This window comes from Epinephelus lanceolatus, chromosome 2 (genome assembly GCF_041903045.1).
Source record: "Epinephelus lanceolatus isolate andai-2023 chromosome 2, ASM4190304v1, whole genome shotgun sequence".
Taxonomy (NCBI): Eukaryota; Metazoa; Chordata; class Actinopteri; order Perciformes; family Serranidae; genus Epinephelus; species Epinephelus lanceolatus.
In genome coordinates, this window is record NC_135735.1 from 25803401 (window position 1) to 25829246 (window position 25846).

General features: G+C 41.0%; 2 protein-coding genes across 3 annotated transcripts in view; one reads left to right on the forward strand and one right to left on the reverse strand.

Annotated features, from left to right (window-relative positions):
• The first annotated feature begins 2710 nt into the window (after window positions 1-2710).
• On the forward strand, window positions 2711-6098 carry marveld3 (MARVEL domain containing 3). The gene is made up of 4 exons (XM_033619303.2): window positions 2711-2845; window positions 3295-3560; window positions 3674-3771; window positions 5348-6098. Exons 2-4 carry the CDS (start codon window positions 3301-3303, stop codon window positions 5956-5958), a joined length of 969 nt encoding a protein of 322 aa, XP_033475194.1. The 5' UTR covers window positions 2711-2845; window positions 3295-3300; the 3' UTR covers window positions 5959-6098.
• A 6888-nt stretch (window positions 6099-12986) lies between these two features.
• The window catches only part of phlpp2 (PH domain and leucine rich repeat protein phosphatase 2), a 47833-nt gene continuing 34973 nt past the window's right edge, over window positions 12987-25846 (reverse strand). For both annotated transcript variants that reach the window (XM_033627603.2, XM_078175709.1), the window contains exons 9-19: window positions 24501-24703; window positions 24291-24351; window positions 23467-23562; window positions 22665-22820; window positions 20253-20453; window positions 19997-20159; window positions 19775-19905; window positions 19423-19536; window positions 16950-17144; window positions 16604-16835; window positions 12987-16443 (exon numbers count right to left, since the gene is read on the reverse strand). In XM_033627603.2, coding sequence (XP_033483494.1) covers window positions 15151-16443; window positions 16604-16835; window positions 16950-17144; window positions 19423-19536; window positions 19775-19905; window positions 19997-20159; window positions 20253-20453; window positions 22665-22820; window positions 23467-23562; window positions 24291-24351; window positions 24501-24703 — 2845 coding nt within the window. In that variant the 3' untranslated portion in view covers window positions 12987-15150. The remainder of the gene's footprint in view (window positions 16444-16603; window positions 16836-16949; window positions 17145-19422; window positions 19537-19774; window positions 19906-19996; window positions 20160-20252; window positions 20454-22664; window positions 22821-23466; window positions 23563-24290; window positions 24352-24500; window positions 24704-25846) is intronic.

The following is a 25846-nucleotide window of genomic DNA, read 5'->3' on the forward strand; positions in this document are numbered from 1 at the left end:
GCGTGAGCGCAAGGAATAGCGACAAACACTTCCGGTGGCGGTTTGATCCCGGACTTCACAATAAAAGTCTTGATCTTTAACCATAGATGATCCCCTCCAGTGATGTACTGTGGTTTGTGACTTCCGGAGTGCACATGGAGCAAAACACATTTAACTTCTATACAGTTATTATCACATTATGTTTGCCCCTTTCTCATCACACTATCGGTGCAGTGAAACTGTGGGGGGAGTTTTATCAATCACATTAATTTAGGAATAAGTCAAACATAAGCACTGAAATAGAACATTCCTTGGCCAAGTATTTATGTGCACATAGAGGCAATCTCAATGATCTTGCACATTACATATATATACATACATACATACATACATACATATATATATATATATATATATATATATATATATATATATATATATATAGCATATATATGTATATATGGGATCAGCACAGTATCGCAGTATCTTAGCTGTTCCTAGGACTGCACTCCTCAGATGTTGTACCTAGAATTCGCTGGAGCCACTCTCTCTATTTGGGAGTCACAGTCCCTAATACTTCTATTACCACTGGGACCACTTTGGACCTCATCTCTGACATCTTCCATTTGTTCCTTCAGCCACTGACACTTTCTATGATGTGACTGTCAGCTGAGACTGCCACATCTACCACAACTTTCCTCTTTTGCCCCTCGTCAACCACCACTGTGTCTGGTTGGGTAGCTAGCAGCTGCTTGTCAGTCTGGCACTTGACGTCCCACAGGATCTTAGCCCTGTTTTTCTCAAGTACTTTCAGGACTTCTAGTCAGTACTCAGCAGAGATGTTCATGCAATGTGTGTGGGATCTATGGATGTATAAACAACCTACCTCCACACTGACCAAGAAGCAATCAATTCTGGATTACAGTATTTTGTATTATTTAATAGTGAAAGATTAAATGGTTGACTGTATGGATGATATCATTTTAACTGCCTAATTTCATTGTGTTTTTTTAATGATACAATGACAATAAAAGGCATTTTGATTCTGATAAGTAATTTAACTATTTTAATGCCAAATCAAAGTAGTGGGACTTATTACATTTGAACACCTTTTTATTACTTTTCTCACACATTTCGTAACTGTGTAGTAAATCTTAAAAATGTCTCAGAATATTCTTTGCCAAAATAAAGCTTTCTTCCACAGTGAAAAGCTGCAAAGCAACAGAATTAATGTTTTATCCCACATTTAAGTGTTTTTACCTTGAAGGATATATTCAAATGTATCCCTTTGACTAGTAACTGTAATTTAATTGTATATATTTTCTCAGTAACTGTAAGTAACAGCTACATTAATTTTTAGGTTTAACTAGTTACATGTAAGGGCGGTGATGTGGTGGTTAGCACTGTTGCCTCACAGCAAGAGGGTTCCTGGTTCAATCCCAGGAGGGAGCCCTTCTGTGCAGAGTTTGCATGTTCTCCCTGTGTCAGCGTAGGTTTTCTCCAGGTACTCCAGCTTCCTCCCACAGTCCAAAAACATGCAGGTTAATTGGTGAGTCTAAATTGTCCATAGGTGTGAATGGTTGTCTGTCTCTATGTGTCAGTCCTGTGATAGTCTGGAGACCTGCCCTGGGTGTACCCCGCCTCTCGCCCAATGTCAGCTGGGATAAGCTCCAGCCCCGCCGTGACCCTCAAGAGGATAACGGTTACGAAAATGGATGGATGGATGGATAGTTACATGTAACTAGTTACTCCTCAACACTGTATACAGTAAGACAACAAAAGTGCAGAGTGCAAAATATGCTTAAGATTTTCAAGCTCAACACCTGGCTCTATAAACTGACCTATTGTGTCAGTTAAAATTGTTTTTAATTAGTTATATTGCCCTTCCCAAAAAACTGAGAGTCAGCCCAGAGCCTCTGGGCCTGAAGTCCTGAGCCAGTTGCCTGTACTAGCAGGAAACCCAGCTTTGCTACTGCAAAAACTATCTACCATATTCTGTGTGGGGTTATTATGATCACTGGTAATATACATTCATTGCTGGGTTCCTAAAGGAAGGTTAATCTTAGAGGAAATGGAGACATCCTTTCCCTTACAGCTTGAGCCTATCTCAACTAATAGCAGAGACCTTGCTCTTCAATTGAAACAGAAAATCTTTAACCTTCTTATGGTCATTACTTGTATCAGAGAGCTGCATGAATAGACTCTATCAAGTCAATCTGTCTCATATAATTACAGGGTGTGGGTCTGAGAATGAACTCATTGACACTGAAGTCACTTTAAAGAGACATTTATTTTGAAATATATTCATGCTTCGGAGGAAAAGCTGGAAGTAATGTCGCGGACTAACAGCACGAGCTTCACGATTGAAGCGTGGCCGCGTGCGCTCTGTGCGTTCACGTCCGGGTTGGGGCATGAGTCGCAAGATTTTTGTTTTTGGAAGTTGGGCACAATTGAAACAACAGCTTTTAATAAACTTTTCGGTTTAATATTGAACTCTAGTGAACCTGCTTGTGTCCTATGATGTTTGGGTCAAACTAAGCAGTGAATTAAACGTAGTTGTCTGGTTTAGTGTGTCATAAACAATAATAAAGTGCTTACAGTGTAATAAAGTATAACAATACATATGCATAATGTATACCTCCAACACACTGTGATGTTAAACTACTACAAACTGGGGACACAAGCCAAAAACACATGTTAGCAGCAGAAATTTGACTTTTCTGTTTACAATGAGCTCTATAGTAGTGGGCGTGGCACAGCACAGGTGAGAGGCAGCAGCAGGAAATCTCAAACAGGAAGCTGAAAAAAACCTGGGCTGTTTTTTTCTCTCGGCACAAACGACAACAAGATCACACGGAGTCCAAAGGTAGGAAATAATAGGCTGATATGTCTTTTATTACTAATGAGCCTAGATCTAATCACTTAGTAGAAACATGAAGCCAAAACACGACTTCATTTCGCAATCAGGAAGAGCGTTGCTATGAATTGTGGGCCTCTGTGGGCTCCCATGTTGAAGTAAAGTAGGCCTGATCATGTAAAAGTGTAATTTAGTTTGCTGGCTTGTGATCAGATTCATGAATCCTGCTGGAATCTCTGTGGGCCCCTGGATTACCACAACATATCTCCTTTCACAAGTGGAGACACCTCTCTGTCTGAGGTCCTGCACCTTCCCAGCCAGCCATTCATCTTCATTAAATAATCCTTCATGCTGCTTTACTGTCCACAGTGGCAGCTACAGCTACACAAGCCAACCATCCACTTTGTTTATGAGGGTCTGTAATAGGATTCATGCCCATAATCTCCTTGTGTTTGCAGGTGAGGATGCCAGAGAGGGGACGACACCACCACCACAGGGGTGATGAGTATGACGAGTACAGGAGCAGGGACAGGGACTACTCACACGACAGAGACCACGCTTCGTACGATGGCAGGGGTCGCAACCAAAAGCCGAGGGACGTGGACGAGAGAGGCTCTGCTGGTGACAGGAGGGGCAGACAAAACAGACAGAGGGACGTGACACCTGTCTCTCACAACGAGCCACCTGCTTACAGAGACCACGAGCGTGAAGGACCCTCGAGACTGTACTGTATACTTACTGTCATGTCATCCTCAAACACTTTTTTTAACCATCTGTGGCATTTTTATGTAAGATGTTTGTAGAGAAAGAATTAATTCCATTGTATCAACCTTGTAGGTCCAGAGACACCTCAGCGTATCACCCTGAAGGGGAGTATTATGAGCAACAACACAAACAAGCTCTGTACAATCTCAGATACCTCTTAACCAGCAGAGGCAAGTATAATTATTTTTTAGGTCTGTGAAATGTTTTATTTATTTTTATTTAACCTTTATTTACCACAAAAACCCTCTTTTACAAGAGTGTCCTGGCCAAGACAGGCAGCAACATAAATTACAGACAGAAAACGTGGCACAAAAATACAGAATAAAAATGTACAGTTCTAAATTACTACAAAGAAAATCCAAAAAGTTTGTTAATATATACTAGAGGTGAACTATATGACTACAAAGACCAGCTAAGATACACCGTGACATTGGCATATAGACGATTGTGTGCAAAAATCTTGCAACAGTGCTTTGAAACGGCCGAGAGGAACCACTGAGAGCAACTTTAAGTCCTTATGCAGAAGATTCCACATATAAGAAGCTGCATACATAAATGTTCGCTTGCCAAACTCTGTACGTACCCTTGCTACAGACAGTAAAAACATGTTATGTAAATGGATAGCATAGCCATTTTCAAATTTTGCTTAATGTACACACATAAATATGCTGAAAGAAGGCCAATAGCTTTGAAAACAAGGGAATGCCAATGAAAAAGTCTACGAAATTGTAAGGAGAGCCAGCCAACCTGAGCACACAGGATACAGTGATGAGTTAGTGGCCTACAGTTGGTAATAAACCTCAGTGCACCATGGTACATGGAGTCCAGAGGATGCACACACTGGGTGGATGCATCCATATAATACATCGCCATGTTGGTTACAATCAAAGCATGTGCTCAACAACATTTAAAAATTTCTAGAATTTATTAGAATGGCCCTCAGATACATTAGACAATGCAAAATGTAATATGGTTTTGTTGCATTTATCTCCACTTTTTAATCACTTATTAAACATGTTTTATAATTTATAAATTTATTTAACCTTTATTTTATCTGGAATATTACCTCTGAGGCTTAGAATCTCTTCTGCAAGGGAGTCCTTGACAAACAGCAGCATAAAGAGGGAACTGCAAATTACAAGCGGGCATCAAATATCCTCCTGAGACCCGAACTTTTGTCCAGCTCTTTGGGATCAGTAGGACCTGATAAGTATAAAAAACTAAACATTGTCAATAATAATAAAGTCTCTACATCCTCAAACGAGACGATAATAAAGTTCCAAGGTCCTTCAATGAGCTGATGATAAATTCTTTATGTCCTCAAACGAGTACTTTCTAATTAACAGTGTCTTAGCTTGTTCCTGCGCTAAAATTTGTGGGGCGTATCAAACTACAAACATTATTAATTATAAATAAACAAGTTTCAACCATCAAATGTGATCAGGTTTTGGACCTTGTCCACTTTTGTGTCAGCTGCCATCTTGTTTTTACATGGATTGGGCACAAAAAAAGTGTCCACGAATGAGGACAACAGGTGTAAATAGAATGAAGTATAAGGTCCAGTAAACCCAGAATGTGATGTCCTTGTATGAGGACACAGGGTGTCAGGAGGATATTTGTCAATTTTGCTTGAAAAAACATTTTTTGTTGACAAATAAACAATAAATTTAGTCATCATTTCAGCCCTAGTCTCACCACGTTGCTTCACATTAACGTCAGTATTGTATTTGTTGCTGTGTCTCCCAGGTCTCTGCCAGCTGATGGAGCTGTTTTTGAATCTCCTTATTGTCATCTGTGCCGGAGTGCCATACAGCAACAAAGGGGGTTACCGTGACCTGGCCAGCCTTGGTGGGGTCTACCACTATCACTTTGGAGGAGCCCAGGCCTTCACCGGAGCCGATGCAGAGAGGGTGAAGGAGCTGGACCGGCTGTTCCATCAGCTCTCGCGTCCTCCGTATGTCTTCACCATGGCCTGCGGTGGGGTTCTGATGATCTATGTGTGTGCCATGCTAGCCCTGGGAATTTTTAGGGTCCCATACCGCTGGCCCCCCGTGCTGCTGGGGGAGGCTCTGGTGAACTTCCTGATCGGCCTGGGCTACATCCCTGCGCTGGCCTTCTACTTCATTAAGCTGCAGGGGACCTACAACGACCCCATCTGTAAGGAGAGAGAGCAGATGTACAAGAGCAAAGGGCACAAGGGCTTCGAGTGCCAGTTCCACGGTGCGGATATCGCAGGAGGTCTCTTTGGGGTGGTGGGGGTGTTTGTTTTCATCTTCGGCGCAGTGTTAGCTGTCAGAGCGTTCAGATCAGTGCGGGAGCTGAAGAGGCAAAGAGCAAATGAGGACAATCATTTTTGAGGCTTTACTCCGTGGCATATTTGAGCAATAATGGATCTCTTTGACATGGAAATAGTTTTTTATTGTCATATTAGGTGTTACTATGCATTCACTCTTGTTGAATGTGATCTGTGAATTAGCTTTTTATCCATTTTTTTACTCTGAACAAGCTTTTTAAATTGATTTTGTAGAATAATTTTTTATTCCTACCGCTTATCCAGTTTACATACATGTGTACTGTCTGTTTTATTTTCTATAAATGTGTCACTATAATAAAACACTTAAATTATACCTTTTTTATTACTACTTTTTTCATTAACTTTGTGTATAATAATACCGGCAAATTAAAAGGCAGGTTGAGAAACAGTTTGATCGGCAGAAATAATCCCAGAATATTAAGTCCTTCTTTCTAGAGGAGTCACCTGTGTGACTGAGACAAACAGCAACTTGCAACCAAGAATATCAGACGCTGCCAATGATTTTAAGAATTTCTGATATGTTACCCAGGTACAGTACCCTGGGGTTTCATAGACCTAAATCTCTTTTAAAGTAAAATAATTTGTGTTCCAGATTAGGGCTGCCACTAACGATTATTTTCATTGTCGACTAATCTGTCGATTATTTCTTCGATTAGTCGACCAATCATTTCATCAAAAAAATGTGTTAAAATGTTGAAAAATGTCGCCCTGTCTCGCCCAAACCCCAAAATTACATCATCTAATGTTTTGTTTCATACTCACGCCAAAGGGTTTTAGTTCACTGTCACGGGAGACTGTGTAAAGCTGCCAATATCTGAACGTAAGAAGCTGCAGTAAGAGTATTTTGGGGTACTTTTATAGTGCTTTTCTATGAAAAATGACTCAAACCAATTAGTCGACTACTAAAATAGTCACCGATTATTTTAATAGTCGATTAGTCATCAATTAGTCGACTAATCGTGGCAGCCCTATTCTAGTTTGAAATTACTGTGCATTCCTTAGCTCTCAGCGAGTGAAGCTCAGTCTGTAGATAACTAATCCTGGCAGATGGATGTCGATACAGAGGGTTGGACTGAAAAGCTAATTCTGGAAACACAATGTCTCGAGCTCTTGAAACAGTGTCACATGTATTTTCTGCATTACAGGAAACAAGTGTAGCACAGCCTCATTGCTTTCAGTGTTGTCCTACAACTTGGAAGTTTTTATTCTGTCTTGGTTTGTGTAAGTGAGGGCAACAAGTGACAGGATAGCTCCTCCATAGACTCAGTTTAAAAGAAGCAAAGAGTCTGACTTTGTTCCTCCTGAAAGGTCTTACATAATTTACAAGAAAAACAAATGATACCAGGACTTTTGTCACATTAAAGATTTTTTTTCCTATAATTTGCCTGCCATTATACCAGAGTGCAGGGTGTCATTCAGAGTTTCACCAATAGATGTCAGATCTATTGTGTTCAGGGATTTACTCATGACTTCAACGCATGAGACTGACTGTGCATATCTCACAGCAGACAGTGTCTCTGTTTTTTATGATTCTTTTTATAATTCTGAGTACTGCTTCTGTGCATTTACACCAGCCCTATTCAACTGGCAGCCTGTGGGCAAATCCTGTTCTGTTACAGATACATTTTTGGGAGTCAGTTCTGTTACAAATAAAAACAATTTTAAACCTGAAGAAAAAAAAAATCACATAAATGACGTACATTTTGCCACAATATACCAGTTGAGCACTCCTGTGTTTTCAGTAAGAGCCAATCACCACATGCATTATTGATGAGGAAAGCCCTCCTCTGCATGTCGCTGTTGTTGCAAGCTTGCTGATGACTATGGAATAAGTTTTGAAAATGTGGTGGCATGTTGTGTCAAGTGAACATACAGTATTGTCCGTCCCCTTGGCCCTGTGCTGTCTGATAATGTGGCCCCCTGAACAAAGTAGTTGATTAGCTCTGATTAAGGCTATCTGAGTAGGAGAAAAGGTCTATGGCAGTTTTTACTGGCAGTAAAAATGATTCACTGTGGGATTTTTTAAAAGGTTAAGAAGGTGACTGGGGTGCCCAGTAGTTCAGTGTTTAGGGCAGGTGTCCCATGTACAAAGGCAGTATCCTTGCTGTAGCGGCCGCAGGTTAGATTCCAGCCTGTGGCCATTTACTGTGTGTCATCCCCTCTCTTATTCCCCCCTTCACGTTAATCTGTCCCATAAAATAAAGGCAAAAAATAATAATAGTGCGTACAGTTATACAAAAACAAACAAAAAGTGCCATGGGAGAATGTCCTGAACCCTCCGACAGAGGTCCAGGCCGAGGCCCGGGTGTTACAAAATCCTAGAAATGCCCCCTATCTTGCCTCCTCCAAGCATCTCTGGTCTGTGGAAACTAAGGGAAATATATCAATAAACTCCTATTACATTATGGCAAAACAAACTGTAGACATCATATCTTATATTAACCAAAAAGAGTCATTTTGATGATATTTATTGGCATGAAATCATCATAAAAACGATGAGCAAAATGGACACTGGACAAAAAAATTCACAGTAAAAAGTTTTATTGCTACTTGGCTTAAAGTTAATTTAAAAACAGCTCGTCTGCTCAAAACTAATGATAGCAGCATTTCAAATAAAAATAACGACCGTCTTCCACTCTCAAAGTTCAAGGGGAGTACAATTCTGTCTGATACACAGCAAAAGTGCTCATTGTTAGTCCTGTTCCTAAATAATACATCTTTTAATTATTCAACATAAAACTCAATTTTAGCATTAATCTGCATGCTAGAATAAAAACCTCAAAATATTAGATATGCTCCATTTTGTACAAATAAATCACATTTTGTATGTTCTCTATGCTTTTCTGATGATTATATTTAGAGCATGCTTTCAACACTAAATACAGCTTTAATTAGTACCTTCAAATAAAGTACCGTGGTGAGTGACAGTTTTTCTGTAGAATCCCAATCACTTTAAATTCTGTAGCAGAGAGGGAAATATAAATTTGCATGAAACAATGAAGTACAAAAATAAACATCGGCTTCTTGGCATCGAGAAAAAAAATATTCAAGCATTTCTAGAAAATAATGTACAGAAAGGAACTGTGAGATTAAACAATGGCTACTTTGGTCACATGTTAAACAACTGGAGCATCTTGGATCAGTTTCATTCACCATACCCACGCAGAATTACAGTCAGTCCATTGTTCACACGGGCATGCATACACTTACTGAACGTGTGCACTTAAACTTCATTTTACACGCAAACACAGACATTTTGCAATGTAGTTGTACAGGGAGCTTTTTAAGTTGTGCAGAGAGGAAATGATCCCTTACAGTTAAGAAATGAATCAGCAGTTAAAGAAAACAGACACTGTAGCCTACTCAAATACACACACTCTCTATTATGGTGCACGAAGGGGATTATGAGTGTTTCACGACTGGACCCCCTCCACTAAAGAATTAAAGGGAATATCGTACACCAATGCACTGTACCCTATGCTCCCTCGTCCTGTAGCTACGCATACAGTTGGCATATGTACACGCACACTGATTAGTCTACTGATGGATCACTGTTATACTTCATGTTGAAAATGTATATCAGACAAGACAGTGAGTATATGGGTTAATCAGGAGACAGACTGTACGACTGTATGAAAAAACTGACCGAGGTGGTTTTGAAGAGCACTAAATGTAGCAGTGCATTGCAGTCCAAACAAAACTACGCTGTGAATGAGCCAAAGGAAGGGACGCACTCAAAAAATAATCAGAGAAATGCAACTTACACACACAATCCCAATTTACACACATCACACATCAGTCATAATTCATTTTCAGACACATTGAGAAATAGGATTCTTGTAGATTTAGGTGATGGATGATCTGATACACATGATTTAATATATATACAGTTGACACTTTGCATATTTGTATGAGCGAATTCCCACCATTTTGTTTTAAACCTCAAGCAAAGTTCAGTCTCTCCTCTCTGAACGTGCTCAACAGTTCAGTCCTCCAGCTCATTTCATATGTGTAATATTAATCACAATCATAATCTGTCTTATAGCTTTTCTAGCTCCTCCTGTGGCAGGTTACACCTGTAGCGCCCATCCATGTTCAGTCCATACAACAGGCGTGAGTCCCAGGCGTTTGGCATCTCAGATACTGCACAGTCGGATCAATAAAGTGACTGGAAACAAACTCTTAGCCTCATCATTATAAAATATTATTCACTATTGTTCATTTTAGAAAAAGTAAAATCCAAAACTTTAGTTTGAATCAGTCTCTGAATTCTAAATAGCATAATAAGGATAATATCGTCTTGTTGCTGTGGATTATAGTAATTATCATCTTAGTCTATTGTTTTCAAAACATGTAATTATTGTAGAGGGATTTTAAAATCCATTTTCAGGTCTGCCTGTATATTTAGTAATCACTTAGCACAATGTTTCAACCAAATATCAACACTGGCCATGAATAACAAACAACAATAACTGTAATTCCTCATCTTCCGCCAGCAGGGGGCCCAATAATTCATATTTATATCAAGTAAGAGTGATGTTGGCAGATAGTGTTAGAGTAGCTAAGGAGTAGTGGTTAACATATATTATGCTGTTTGTGGTGCTGATGTTGAATTTTAAAGGAACAGTGTGTAAGATTTAGGGGGATTCAGTGGTGAAGGCTGCAGATTACAACCAGCTGTAATTTCTCTTGGTTAGAATTCCTTCAGTGTTCATTGTTCAGGTTTTTTTTTTTACTAGGGCTGAATTATCCACAGAGGGCTCTTCCTCTCCAAAATAAATGCACCTGGTGATTTAAAGCAGTACAAACAATTTATAAAGCAGTTTCACACTAAAAAGTCAGTGTTTTTCTGACGTACTCATTGCAGATAGGCTGCTAAAAAAGTGCCAAAAGTGCAGTTCAACAAACAGCCACTTGAGGCTGGCTCTACAACTCACCCATTTACATTTTATTAACACCCATTTCTAAGGTTGGGACCACTTGAGTGACAGGCTGTCTGCAGATAGTGTCCTCAGCTTCCCAGTAAGATCCATCTATCACTCTTCCACAGCTCAAACCTCTTGACCAAATATGGTCACATCTGGCTCCAAAAAACAAAGATGGCTACAGCCGAAATGCCGAACCTGAGGCTTAAAAATGGCAGTCGACAAACTGATGTGTGATTTCTCTACCTATGTCCATTATTTTTACTATGCAGCTGACATGAATACGTGAAAATGCGGTTGGCTCTATCTAAAATAATGTTTGGTCTGTCTGTTCTGGGCTACTGTAGAAACATGGTGGTGCAACATGGCCATCTATGTGGATGAAAACCTGCTCTCTATGTAGATATCAATGGCTCATTCCAAGGTAACGAAAACACAACATTTCTGCCAGTATATCCCCCTGAGTCCCACACACTGGACCTTTAAATATTATTCTGTAAAATTCAGACGTATTTGAAAGCAAACAGTAAATGTTTGTCATATTAAAAACACACCAAAAAGTGAATGTATGTTGTGAATGAATTGCCATTATGTCACTTCATCATCATTTTTGTTGGCTATGTAGTCGTAGACAAGAGGTGATATGTTGGACTGAGGGAAGCCACAATAATCCCAGCACGCTATGTTGAATATCTCATATATTAAACTCAAATATACATAACTCTGAATATCACTATTTTCTATTATATGTACAAAGTGCTTTTAACCGTGTGAGACAAAAACTTGCAAAGAAAAGATTCAGGCTCACACATCAATTAAGGCTTCATCACTGATTTCTCACTCATTCTTGAGGAGCAAAGAAAGGACAGAGGGGCTGCTTTAATAAACAACAACCCCCGAAGCACAAGACTTCAGTCACAAGCAGAGCATGAGTAGGATGAAACAAAGGGCCTCTCCTTTAAAAAAATACTGAGTAGTGTTTACTTTAAGGCTAAAAGGGAACACTGAAAGGTCCAGCTATGCAACAGCTGTGGAATGCCAGAACCGCACCACTACCAAATTGGAGTGGCAACCAAATATATACAACTAATGTAGTAATCACTGACATGAGCAATTACCCAGCTTTGGCCTTCTTACAACCACAGCAGCCCCAGCAGAGCTGCTTTCTCTTTTGGCACAAGGTGGGGAGGTTCAGGAAGGGGCAAACTGAGGTTTCCAGGGCTCCATAACATTTACCTGATAATTCAAATAATAATGTAGTTTTTACCAAATCACTTTCAGCTGAGATAAATATGACTGGTCCTAAAAATAATTTAAGAAATGATTGAAAGTTGATGATATCAACTGCTGAAGCACTGTATGACTTAAAGGAATACGTCACCCCCCAAGTGACCATGTGTATATCAATTACTCACCCCGTGTCATGCTGAATTTGTGAAGAAAACTTGTTTTTCTCGCATTGCTCTGGTGAGCGAAGAATCCAAAAATGGAGAAAATTGATGATGAAATGACATCACAGGGGTCCACCTTTAACAACAGCCAAACTATATCAGAACATCTGTTTATAAACTCACATGACTCATGCAGTATAATCCAAGTGTCATTTATCCAGTCATATGCTCAGTGCCCCCCAAACAGGCAGCCCTTTCTGACGGGGATCTTAACTGGAAGTGAAACTTATATATGCTATCTTTAAAGCCAGACTCCACCAACAAAAACAGCAATTTCTTTTGTTAAGATTATTTTTTTGGACTTTTTGCCTTTAAAGTAATACTTACCTTTCTGGAAATTTTACGCTTTTCTTTGTTTAGAATGCTATTAATAAGCTGATGGCACACTAAAATGTAAGTGAATTCCACCAGAGATAAAAACTCATAATTGTATCATTCTCATATGGTTCTAAGAAAACTCCGACCAATTGGCTGAGCATCCTGTCTGTCTTCCCGACGCATCCTGTCTGTCTACCCCACGTGGAGGCCTCCGACTGTAATGTAACACTCTAATGTAACATAGACTGTAACATTATATATGACAACACAGCATTCAGTTGCTAACGGTTAGCATACTGTTTGTTGTTTGTTGCCAGTCACCAGTACTATCTAACTTTAGCATCGTACGACATAATGGTGGAGAGGGAAGTAGGCCTTTGGAGGGAGGTGGAGTTGTGGATGTGTCCAAACTAACCTTTCAAAATGTCAAAGAGGCAGTGGTAGAAAAGCAACTCCCATGTTCAGTGAGGTAAAATGACTATTTTTGTCAATGGAATCTGGCTTTGAAGAGAGCATGGATAAGGTTAACTTTCAGTTCAGTTCTGCATCTGAAAGGGCTGTCTGTTTGGGACATACTGAGCATACGATTGTTCAAAGACTTGGAATATACTGCATGAATTGTGTGACAGTTTGTAAACAGATGTTTTCATATAGTTTTGCTGTTGTTAAAAGCGGTCTCCATTTTTGGATTCTTCGTTTACCAGAGGCATGCAAGAAAAAAACATTTTCTTCACAAATTCAGCACAACACGGGGTGAGTAACTGACATACAAATGGTCATTTGGGGAATTAAGTGCTCCTTTAATGAGAAAAAAGCATTACTTACTTATATTGAGAGACTGAACCAGTTCATGTTGCAGCACCTTACACTGCTCCTGCTGCACTGACAACCATTTTTTCCATAAACTCTGTGATCTGAACTCTACAGAAGCATTGCCTGATCAGGAAATAGTATGTATGCGATATGTGGGAGTGAAAAACAGAAATATATCAAATATAGCAAGGCTTAATCTGTTTCTATATCCCAAATCTCTCTGTGTACTTGTAGAACTGTGGGTTAACTGTGACATCTCATGTGCACAGACCAGATTGTACAAGAAAGTAGGGTTTTGGTTCTGTTTATAATTGGCCAAAATACCACACCCTGAAAGTCATCTGGATGTGTGGGCAGTGTATTGGAGAGCGAAGCTGAAAAAAAGATTGGCTAAGATGTAAGAAATGTCAATAACTGGATCTGCCCGCAGGACATGGATGGATGTTTACATATTTAAAAGGGTAGCAGCCTCCAAAGTTTGGATATACTAAAATGTACAATCTTAGTACCAGTGGACATGTATCATAACATACAGTACATACAAATACTGTATCTATCCTTCATCTCTCGACAGTACACTGTATAATTACTGATTCGCTTTTGTGCCTTGAGTGGTTTGTTCAAATGAAGAATGATGTCCAAACATCCTGGGGTCCAGTGACCATAAACAGACTAAATTTAAATTAAACTTTTATTTCCTATGTAGTTTTTAAGGAGATCATTTGATCATGCACTGTCACAGATTATAGTTATAAGGATTTTTGAACTCTACAACACATCCGCTCTGTACAGTTGAATAACTATGATATTATTTTGGACAGCTATTCAAAATGCATTGCTCTAAATAGCAATAGTTTTCAGCCTCGGTGTCAGCAGCTCAAGCACACCACATCAGCTGGCTGCTAGTTTTTGAGTGTGTACTATACTGTATAGAATTAATTTATCCTATATAGAAGATTCTATACATATTGTGTGGGAACGCTAAAAATAAAACCCGACCACAGCATTCCCTTTGATGTAAATGCAGTTATTTTGTCTTCACATCTTCTAGTCCTATGTGCCTTACAAGCATTTATACTGTCTGATTTCCTTTGTAAGCCACAGAAAGAGGAGGAGAGCAGAAGCTGTGCCAGTGCTGGTCTCTTGGAGACACTGTCCCTCCTCCGAATTTAACTAACAAGCTCACATCCCCAAACACAGCCTGGATGTGGGGGAGCTCTAGGCTGAGTCGTCTGCAGTAGGCACTTTTTCAAGTTTCAGTCACAGGGCTTCTCTCCAGGACCTGAGAGACCACGGAGCCCCTGGAGAGGATATACGACCTCACTGAAAACAATCTCCCGTACACACCCTCTAGATTGCTTGCTTTCCAAGTAAAGGGAAATGTTGCTGACATGTTTTAACACATGAGATATCCCATCTCAAGTCAGGCTTTTTTGGTCTGTGATAGGCGGTCCTTTTCACAACGTCTTGTTATGAATTGGGATTTTGGTCGCCTGCATTTTGTTGATACTCAGACCATGCACAGAAACCCTTTTTTACCTCTCATTAATGGCGTAGCATCACTTAGTGACTATCAAGGTCCCACAGGTTTGTCTTGTCCTCACAAAATATCTGAATGGCAACTTGAATTAGAATATCCCCCATGTATGAGAAAAATTTCCTCTTCTTCCCTGGAATGGCACATTCACAGAATTCCAGTCACATGGCGCTGTGCTGTGTCCCCCATCTCTAGAGGGCAGTATCGTAGACTTCCTGCTGAAGGATGGGGGTCGGGCCTGGACCTGGGACCAGGTTGGAGGCAAATGCAGGGGGGTGTGGATGATCCCACACGGGGTCTTTTAAGGAAGGGGGTATGGATGGCAAGGGGGGGCCTGAGACTAGAGGGCTCTGGCCTCTTAGCTGCTCCCTGACTTCCTGCTCCAGACTAGGAGGCACAATGAGCTGGTCCTCAGGGTCCTGCTGTGCTGGGGCAGTGAAGTAGCCAGATTTCTTCTTAGGAGCCTCCAGGGCCACCTCGATGAGATTATGACTGTCCTCAGGGGCTACAACCGAGCCATTGGACAGCTTCTTCGCAAACAGACTCGATGTGGAAGGAGACTTTTTGAGGTCTGTAATCTCTCTCCCACATACAGCCAGTAGGCAGCCGTTCGTAGCAGAAACCACCACGCTGTTCTGTCTGCGCATTTTGCCATTGGGATAGTCAGAGCCTCGCTTTTCAAGGTCCAAGTCTTTGGGGCTCTCAGGGGCCCCTGACCGTAGTTGGAAAGCACAGCAGTGAATGTCTACCTCCACTTCTAACTTGCTGCCATTGGAGATTACACCCTCAAGCGGAGCTTCATCATCACTGTCCAGGCCGTTGTCAGAGTGGTTACTTGAGAACGTAGCAGAGGAGGGCTGCCGCTGAAATAGGCCTGGGTGGGTTCCTGCCACAACTGAGCCTGGCACCATGATCCCACACAGTGTTGTAGCAGGGTGTAGGCTACAGCGTCTCTCTGGACGGGCTGCGGGGCCAGAGGACGGGTGCTCGTCTGAAGCGGTGGACCCCGCCTCGCTGCCCACCTCTGAGGCTGATGTCTCACTGTTGAACTCAGAGACAACCCCACTGCTGGATGAAAGAGTGGCTGGGTCACTAGGACCTGGGGTCACGGTCACAGGCACAGGCACAGGGGTGGGAGGGGGACCCCGTGGTTCAGTGGTGGAGACAGGTAGCTCACAGGTGCAGCTGTCCTCACCAATATGCAGGGATACCACTGCAGCCTCGATGTTGTCCTTGCAGCCATAACTCTGAGCGAGTGAACACAGCTTCTTGGCAGCAGCGCGAGGATCCCGCACAGCCTGTACAGTGCACACGGCCTCCTGGTAGGAGACCCGTTCAAACAGCGCTCGATTCCCCAGGATCAAGAACTCATCCTGGGAACAGAGAGGCTCAGTGTGTACCCAGGGCTTTGGAAGCACCCAGGGAGACAGATAAGAGCAGCCCAGCAGGCGAGAGCAGCATGTCACTCCACTCACTTTGTTATCCTATAAAACAGAAGTGCCATTAGAATTGTAGATGAGAGTATAGCCTCATAAAATATGCACCTCTGAATATGAAGCTGCACATTAACACTAGATCAAAAGTTCTACATCATGGCTCAAGTGTAAAAACAGGCATCAAACATACATAGATGCTGTGTGTTACCTCGGTAATGATGGCTTTACTGAGTTTAACCCTCTCCATCTCCTCAGTGCAGTTCTCCAAGCTGTAAACCTTGGAGAGAGGTACAGGTCTCCCATCCCGGCACAACACTGCCTGGCAGGTACCCACATTGGCCACAGTGAGGCTCAAGTAGCCTCCTGGATCTGAAGGCTCATGGTGAATATAACACAGCAAGGCAGAAGCACCCAGTTTCTGGCCAGCCATTCCTAGTTTCCTGTCCAATACAAAAACAAACAGAGCTGCTGACAAACTCGTTAAGTCAATTATCTGTTTATCTGCAAGTACAAAAAAAGGTATTAATAAAGACTTAAAAACAAATCTGTCTAACCTGTGTGAGGTGATGAAAGTGTTGCACATGTACACATTGTCAGTACTGGAGTGCTGCAGTTCCTCGCACAGCACATCTCCCATGGTGCACTGTAGCAGTCGAGGCACTTCCTCGTTGCGGTCTCCGTCAAAGATGCCATAACATGCTTCCACACCGTCTCCAAATCGGTCTACAGCCAGCACAGACACACACAACCTGCCCCAAACAACAGATCCACATTAACAAACAGATCACTCCCACACAGAGGTAAACCTCATACATACTTAAGCATGCGACACAGCAGCTCCAGATCAGGGGGTGACATATGATAAAAGACACAGCTGTGTGGGCCCCTGTGGCGGCCATGACCCTGGAGGAGCAGCCAGGCTTGCCGGGGCTCTCAACACTGATGCACTTAACATAGTTACAGATATTAAATCCAATAAAACTGTTAGGCTCTACTGCGCCAGCTACTCTTAAAAAGGTGCATTGACTGCCCTGGTGCCAGTGCTAGGCGCCTGCCAGTGATTCAGATATTGACTCAGTGGTAGACACCTGCTCTGTGCTTGTGCAGCAACACCCAAACACACAGATGTACAGTATATCCAATGCACCAAAGCAACATTTGAAGAGTGATTCTGTGCTTTACAGCAGAGGACCCAAAGTAAAGCTGGCCACTTTATTCAGACTATAAAGACTGGGGGAAGAGACTGAACTATCTTCATTTGTAAAACAGATCTGGTAAAACTTTACTTGAAGGTATCTACATAAGGGTGACATGACACTGTCATAACTATGACATGACATGGTCATGAACCTGTCATAAACATTATGTACATGTCATAAACGTTTATGACTGCTGTCATTAAGTTTCATTCGGTTTTTGCAATGACAAGTTGACATTGTTTGGGTTGTTTTGATTATGACAACTTGACATTAATTAAAGTGACATTACCAGAAGTTGTCTTTGTCATGACAAGTTGACTTTAAATTTGTTTGGGATGTCCTTATAATGAAAACTTGACATTAACCAGGATAGGTAGGTAGGTAGGTTTATTTGACAACAATTAAAAAACACACATGAGTAACTGCAGATGAGTTTCACATACATTAATTAAAAATCGTCGAGGATTAAAATACACAATAAAGCCCAAAGGCTTATTTCCATTGTGGTCCTCGATGACATTACCAGAAGATGTCTTTGTCATAACAACTTGACATTAACAAGAAATGCACCTCTTTTTGTGTTTATGACAAGATGACATAATGATTATTATTGTTATGACAAAGACTTCTTCTGGTAATGTCATCCTGATTAATGTCAAGTTGTCATTATAAGGACATCCCAAACAAATTTAATGTCAACTTGTCATGACAAAGACAACTTCTGGTAATGTCACTTTGATTAATGTCAAGTTGTCATAATCAAGACAACCCAAACAATGTCAACTTGTCAACAATGACACTTAATGACAGCAGTCATAAACGTTTATGACATGTACATAATGTTTATGACAAGTTCATGACAGTATCATGTCACCCTTATGTAGATACCTTCAAGTAAAGTGTTACCACAGATTTTTTACACAGTGAATACTTTACATGCTCACTAATATTCCACTATTATTCCAAATATGACAATATTCCAAATTTGATACTAATCATGTAAAAAGCATTTCTGTTTGGATATCTGAATCAGACCTTTTTCAGAATGTTAAATTTTCTGATTAAGATGTGGATATGCTGGTATTATTCAGGCTTTAGGAGCGTTATTTGGGCATGTATAAAGCAAATGTGGAATATGTGTCTCAGTTGGGGTTTGTACTGAAGTTTGCGGCTCACGGCGTCCTGCCTGTTTACGGTCAGCTCTGTTTGTTGTCCTGGATGCATTTTACACAAACCAACTAGCCAACACTTTGCAAAGCTGAGAGAGATGCATGCCCAGAAGAAAAGTCCACATTTCTGATCGGCAGGAGAAACACACCTACTTTTAAACATCACGAAACACTTCGATATCAACAAGTTTTTGGATATGTGCCAATATTGCAACAACAATCTTTTCAAAGTGGCTGAGGGAATGAAAGAGGGAGGCTATGTTTGCATGGTTGAACACATCTGCCACCAGTGCAAAACTGAAAAAATCCTATTTTGATGCAACAAAGAAAAATGGCACTTGACACTTTTCCATATTTTGACATGATAAATGTTATGGCATATTAATCGAAATATGCGTGGCTGCATGTAAACTGGCTATGAGTGGAGTATTTATTGTCATTAGCCCTGTTAACAGCTTAGTCGGAATATTGTCTTATAAGATAAGATAAGAGCAAGGGAACATTGTGTGCATGTAAACGTAGTCAGTGAGTACTTGTGTAGTCATTTGATTTACAAGTTTGGCGATTCAGATAGATACAGTTTGCAGCTGACAAAAATTAAGTTATTTATTTTCACAAATGAACATAGAAAACACACAGAAACACAAAGCAGCACTCACTTGTTCCTTTGTCCGCTCATTTCAGAGTAACCGTGTTTCCATGGAGTGGAGGCACTCTGTGAGTCTCCTGCTGTCGTGGTGGCTTTCTGGTCTAATTTCAGGGTGGTGATGTGACTAAAAAAAGAGGAGAAATACAGTAGAAGGAATTGCAGAAGGAGGTATACATATATGCGTCAGTTCCTCACACAGCTATGTTATATTCATATAGGTTTCACACATAAGAATGATGCCATATCCCTCCAGTATCCAGTAACTACAGAATCTAAAGCCAAGGTGTTGGCGCTTATATTTCATGCAAATTTCAGTGAGTTACCTGTAATTATTTTTGACTGCTCTGGGTTTAATGACTCACCTGAAGAGGTTGAGAGTTTTGTGTTCCAGGATCAAGCTGCTGTTGCCTGTCAGGTCCAGCTCTTGCAAAGTGGCAGGCAGCGAGTCGGGCAGCTGGATCTCAGTCAACTCATTACAGCTCAGATCCACAAGCTACAAATGTACAAAACACACATGAGCTGACACAGGCTGAGCATAATCACACACACACTGGTCAGGCAAATAAAACCAGAACAAGTCTGACCTTGATCTCGGGCAGGTTGAGGATCTCTGGGAAGACAGTAATGTGGTTGGAGTGTGCAATGAGGGTGTGCAGTCTCTTACAGCTGGACACAGTGGAGGGGATCGTCTTTAGCTTGTTGCCACTTAGATTTAGCTCCTCCAGCAGCTCCAGCTTACTCAGCTTACTAGAGACACAAACAAAAAAATTCCAGTGAGCTAATCAAATCGACTACAAATTATAATGAACACTGATGGACAGGAAGGCAAATGTAACACACCTGGCAGGGAAGGAGAGCAACTGGTTGTAGGCGATGTGAAGGACCCGCAGGTTCTGGTGTCCAACCAACAGAGCACCGCAGTTCTCATTCAGGATGTTCCCCGTCAGGTAGAGCTCCTGCAGCGTGCTGAGGCTCTCCTCTGATGGGCTGCTGGGAGGAATACTTTCCAATGCATTGGCTGACAAATTTAAGTATTTTAGGCTGTGAGGGAAGACAAGTTAAAAAAAAGATACATTAGTTTAAAAAAGTGTATGCAGATATCCACCCTGCCAATTATTGCATCCAATGACACCCAATCCTGCCCCATTTACAGTGGATTTTAAGAAGCTGAAGCTAATTTTCTGAGCAGAAAGTTTTGTCGTTACGGCTGATATTTATGTCCAAAATACTTAAGAGTTTCGTAGACTTCTCCAGGGTTTGGGAAAATATTACATATTTTGTACAAAATAGTACCAAATAAAACAAATAATGTTATCAAATGTAACTTTTTCTATACAATTTAGGAGGCATTTCCCTCCCCATGCCCTTTCCACTATAGAATGTATACAAACAGCAAACATTTTAGGTCAGAAATTGAAAGTCCACCTATTTCTGTCTTTTCCACGGTATTGCTATCTGTACTGACGACATGACATTTGATCACAATGTCACTATTACTGTAACAAAGTGAATCATGAAGAAAAAATGCAAATACAATTTGACTGAAAGCTGGAGTAATCAAGTTTTGTCCCCCCCGAGCAGTGAAGAGTAATTACACAAACACTGTCATGCTCGCTTATGACGTATGCCTGCAGGTGAGCTCGCTTTATCTCCCTGCCCCCAGGTGTGCTCTCTTCAAGTCTTATTTTGACTTTTATCCTCACTCTGAATACAGAGTAAGCATCCACTCTAGAAACCTTTCTTGGATGCTTCATAGGATTTTCCGCCATGCTACTAGCTGCTGCTCCATCACTACGGTCTCTCCCCTCTTCCTGCCCCATTTAGCTCTGGCTGGTTGACATAAAACTCATCATTTCCCCTGCGGCAGCGCAGGAAAGTCACCACAGACACCCGACAACACGACTCCGGCATACTGCAACACACAGAGAGCTTTCCATGGCGGCGATAAGTTTGATTGGCATTGTGTAAGGTTGTTTGGAAAGGGCTTGAATTTAATAGACATTAATTTAAATGTGAAAGTTAGTTACATATAAGTAAGTATGCACATAAATACTTCATTATCTTGTCTTTGTGCTTTAATTTTGTCTTAAGTACTTCAGGACATTTCTTAAGAGCAGGCAGTGGGGGTTCATTTAAATATTTACTGGAGAGCTTACAAACTACAACCTCTAATTTACATATTAGTAAGCAAAGGGTATTTCCAATTAAGATGAGATTCAGTAGTATGTAGCAGCATGATTAACATTACATCATTACAACAACAGCTGCAGCAATGTACCATATTGGTAGCACTATAACAATGTGATGTGCAAGTGTTAAAGTGCAGGCCAGCTATTATGTACAGAATACAGGACATGTTGTGATGTAAATGCAAGAATAAATGTAGGTTGTTGAATTGTGGGTTTAAGGTTGATTATTTTTCCCCCTCTCATTTCCACCCTTATTCTTATTGAACCAAAGACGATACCTCTGAACAAAACTGTTAATTCATCCCTGCAAGTGGAGCATTGATTTATATGCTGTTGAACCTGCACTGAGAGGAGGGACAGTAATTTGAGCTCCACTGATTCTTATGTAATTGATGTTGTTAAGTCATTGTCTGTGCGTATCACATACTGAACAGTAATAAAACCTGTCCTTGTGACACACGAGGGAGTGAACCTTGTCACGCTGTTGTTTTAAAACAGAGTCCAAAGTGATTAAAGTGCAATGATACCTCTCTGCAAGCCACAAACATTACAAGAAGGTTGACACCTCACTGGCTTTGTGGCTTACTGGAATTGTGCGTGTCTGTGAATGTGAATAGTGTTAATTATCAACTTAGTTTCTGTAGTCATATATTGTTTCTGTGAGTCCTGAGTGTAACTTTTTTCCTTTGTAAGCTGTGCAGCTTTTAGACAACATATCAGGAAACCCATCATGCATCAAGCAGTCACTGCCTTTACGTCTCAGCCTTTGAGACAGTAAAGTACATTAGGCCATTTGAACTGCTAATGGGTATTAAGTGATTTACCACACAGGAAACAGGAGAGCAAATTAAGCTCTAGTTACGTTTTGGAATGCTCCACTGATCTTTACCACAATCCCTACATAGAGTCAAGAAAAGAAAATATGAGCTGAAAACTGTACTGCAACCACACTGCAGGGTTCAAAGCAGGAAAACCGACTGCTAAAGGACACAAGTGAAAGCATAAACAGTCTTGAGGACAGAATGACAAAGGAAACAGGAAGATCTGTAGAGAAGAGACTCACTTTAAGGCCTTGTAAAACAGACTCTCAGGGAGCTCGGCTAGCTTGTTGTGCTGGAGGTCTAGGGCTTCCAGAGGGATGTGGTCAAGTAGGTCAGGCACTCTCTGCAAATGATTGTTCCCCGCCAGCAGCTTTCTCAAACTCAAGCTGTTGAGCAGTCTGTCGGAGGCCAGAAGAGACATTAGAGAGCCAGATTAGGACAAGGAAAAAAGAACAGACCAACAAAAACGCAACAAACCAAAGAACATCGTCCCCCTGTGCAGACTACTGACTGGGGGGGAGGGGGGGGGGGTTGTGAGGAACGGCAACCCATGCTAACTAATCCACCAATGACCTTTTCAGCTTGGCTGCCTGAACAGACCAGCACAGCGGCTTTTTATTCTCTCCTGAAACATCACAGAAGTCATGAGTGGGTACAGTGGATGGAAGAATATATAGAGTGTTGAGGGCTGGCAATGAGTGATGGTGACTCTGAGCCAAGCACTATAGGAAAGCAATATTTTACAGTTGCAACAAAAAGACACAGATACTGACTTTTACAAAGAGACGAATACCAGCTGTTATTGGTGCCTTGTTCTTTCCATGGTTCCACTACCGTAACAAATGCTTAAGATGGACATTATGTAAAGCAGTTTGGCAACAGAGTGAGCATTTAAAAGGCATGACTGTGTGTAATGTGACACCTGATCTTCTAATTCTGGACACAAATGTTTATTACATGAGGCTGAATACATTCAAATTCAAAATAAACCATAACGTTCCAGCAGGAAGGGTTCAGGATTAGTGACAGAATAAGGTCACTAACCTGGAAGGAAGCTCAGACAGGAGGTTGTGCGTGACGTCCAGCATCTCAATTTTTCTGCAGTCACACACCCAGTCCGGAAGGTACTCCAAAAGGTTCCTGTCTCAACACACACACAGTCACACACGGAAAGACACACACGCAAACACTCAAACTGAGCGGAGTTGGCATTTTGCTTTTAATAGTACAAATGAGTAAACAGTTTTGAGACAGTGGTAAACAAGAGGCCGAAATAATATCCCCCAGGGTTATTCAAGCACGCAAATGGTCTCTATCTGCTTTTTAATAAAAACAGCTAGTGTCCGCAATCAGTACTGGAGGTTGACTGGAAAAAGGACATTTTACAGATATTTTTTAAACTGGCAGGTGTTCAGAAACATAAGCTTATATTCACCCCTGATATACTGTGATGTTTACTGTGCATAATCAGGCTTACAGCCAGCAGGTTATGAACATGCATCAGAACAATTAAGGAGAGCAAAATTTAAAGAAAACTGTCAAGGGTGTGTGAGGTTCACTACCTTTAAATATTTTTTTTTTAAACTCTCAAATCTTTCACTGATGCAGCCAGAAAGGCACATACGTATCCATGCTGGCTAAGTCAATCGTTTTTAATAATAGTATTAAAAACTATGTACATCTTTACTTATACATGCATACAACTGAATAGATTCCACAGTGTTTGCTTTTGTTGGGTAGTGAATATTCAATTCAGTTACTTCATTTACACCTCCATTAAGATACTATTTTTAGACATCAGAGCCTCTGTTAAAAAAATCAGTGAACACAGAGACCACAGCCACTTCTTATTCCCAGCCAGAACTCACTGTGATAGGTCCATGTGTGTCAGCTGGTTAGGGACTGGATAGATGTTGACTGTCGTAAGGCCTGTGGGCAGATAAAAGCAGCAGTCAGCAGCTAAACATCTGGTCCATTCATATATGTGTCCATATAATGAATGTATCATAGTAAGGAGGGCCTGACCATACAGACAAACAGCCAGTGAGGCGATAATATCAGCACTCTGTGTTACTCACGGTTGCTGCTGGCATGAAGCATGCGCAGTGTGAAACCGCTGAGCGTGAGTGTCCCCAGCTGGTTGCGCTGGCAGTGCAGAGTCTCCAGGTTGCAGACGGAGCTCAGGTCTAGTGAGCCCAAGCAATTGTCCCGTAAGTCCAGCTGGGTCACCTGGCTCACTGCCTCTAGACTCTCACTTTTCACCCAGCGCAGCCCGTTCAAACTGCAGTTAACAGGGAACACAAGAGATGAAATATTACTGGTTATCCCTTCTGGAGCAGAGGAGGAAGTCTTGATGAAGTGTTAAAAGGGACCTATTGTGCTTTTCCTTATTTTCTGTCATATATAAATATACATATATTGTTACCATGTCATTTCTTATATTCCTGCTGGAACATGTCTGAATGTGTTTAAATTCCTATATTGGTGATTTTTCACAATAAAAAGTGCTGCTATTCTCCGTCACAGTCATTACCAGCTAAAATTAAGGTGCAGAGACACAGAAATATGGAAGACCCAGAGATGCTGACTACTGAGAACAGACTGGGCTTTTCTTAGAGGGGAGCTTAAAGAAACAGGTGCTAAAACAGAGAGTTTCAGAAAGAGGGTGAACAGGTGTTCGAGCACAGACAGTATGAGGAAATAAAGTGTTTTTTTTGTTTTTTTTTTTAACTTTAAAGCATGTAAATGTGTTGTACTTTCCCAAATTAAAATAGCAGTAGTGTGGTATTTAGGATTTTTGCCTGATTAGCCAACAATTTTTTTCAAAATATTCCAGCAGTGGCTATTTTAGACCACAGTGACAGATCGTCAGCAAACGTTGTCATGAGAATGTCACAACATTTGTTAAATATAGGAATGATTAACAGTAATAAACATGTGTCCTCTAAATTTTCCACTGTGGAACATGTCAGTGCTGTTTCACATTTGGCCAAAATAAGCAACAGTATGGTAATTTCCTTAAGTCTTGTATTGTGGGGGGCATGCGAAAAATTAACAAACTTTTTAGCCATCTTTTAGGTCAATCAATTTTTGGACTGGGGGAACTTTTTCATAGGTCTAACAATCTAGTCTTAAGAATCCCCCTTTTTGTTGTGTCTGCACCGTAAGAACTAGGTATGATCGCAGTTCTTGGAACACTGTTTTGAGGGACTTTTTTCGGTCCATTGTCACTGTAGGTACTCTCCCAGCTCAAGGGGAACCATGAGTGACTAAAGTGTACAGTGACTGGGCCAACAGTAACAATTGTCATTTTCGAAAACCCCTTAGCCTTGTACACAACAGACAACTCAAAACGCAAACAACAGCTTGAAACAAGACGAAAACACGGACAAATAGACAAACAATGAGGTCCAGGCTTTACTAA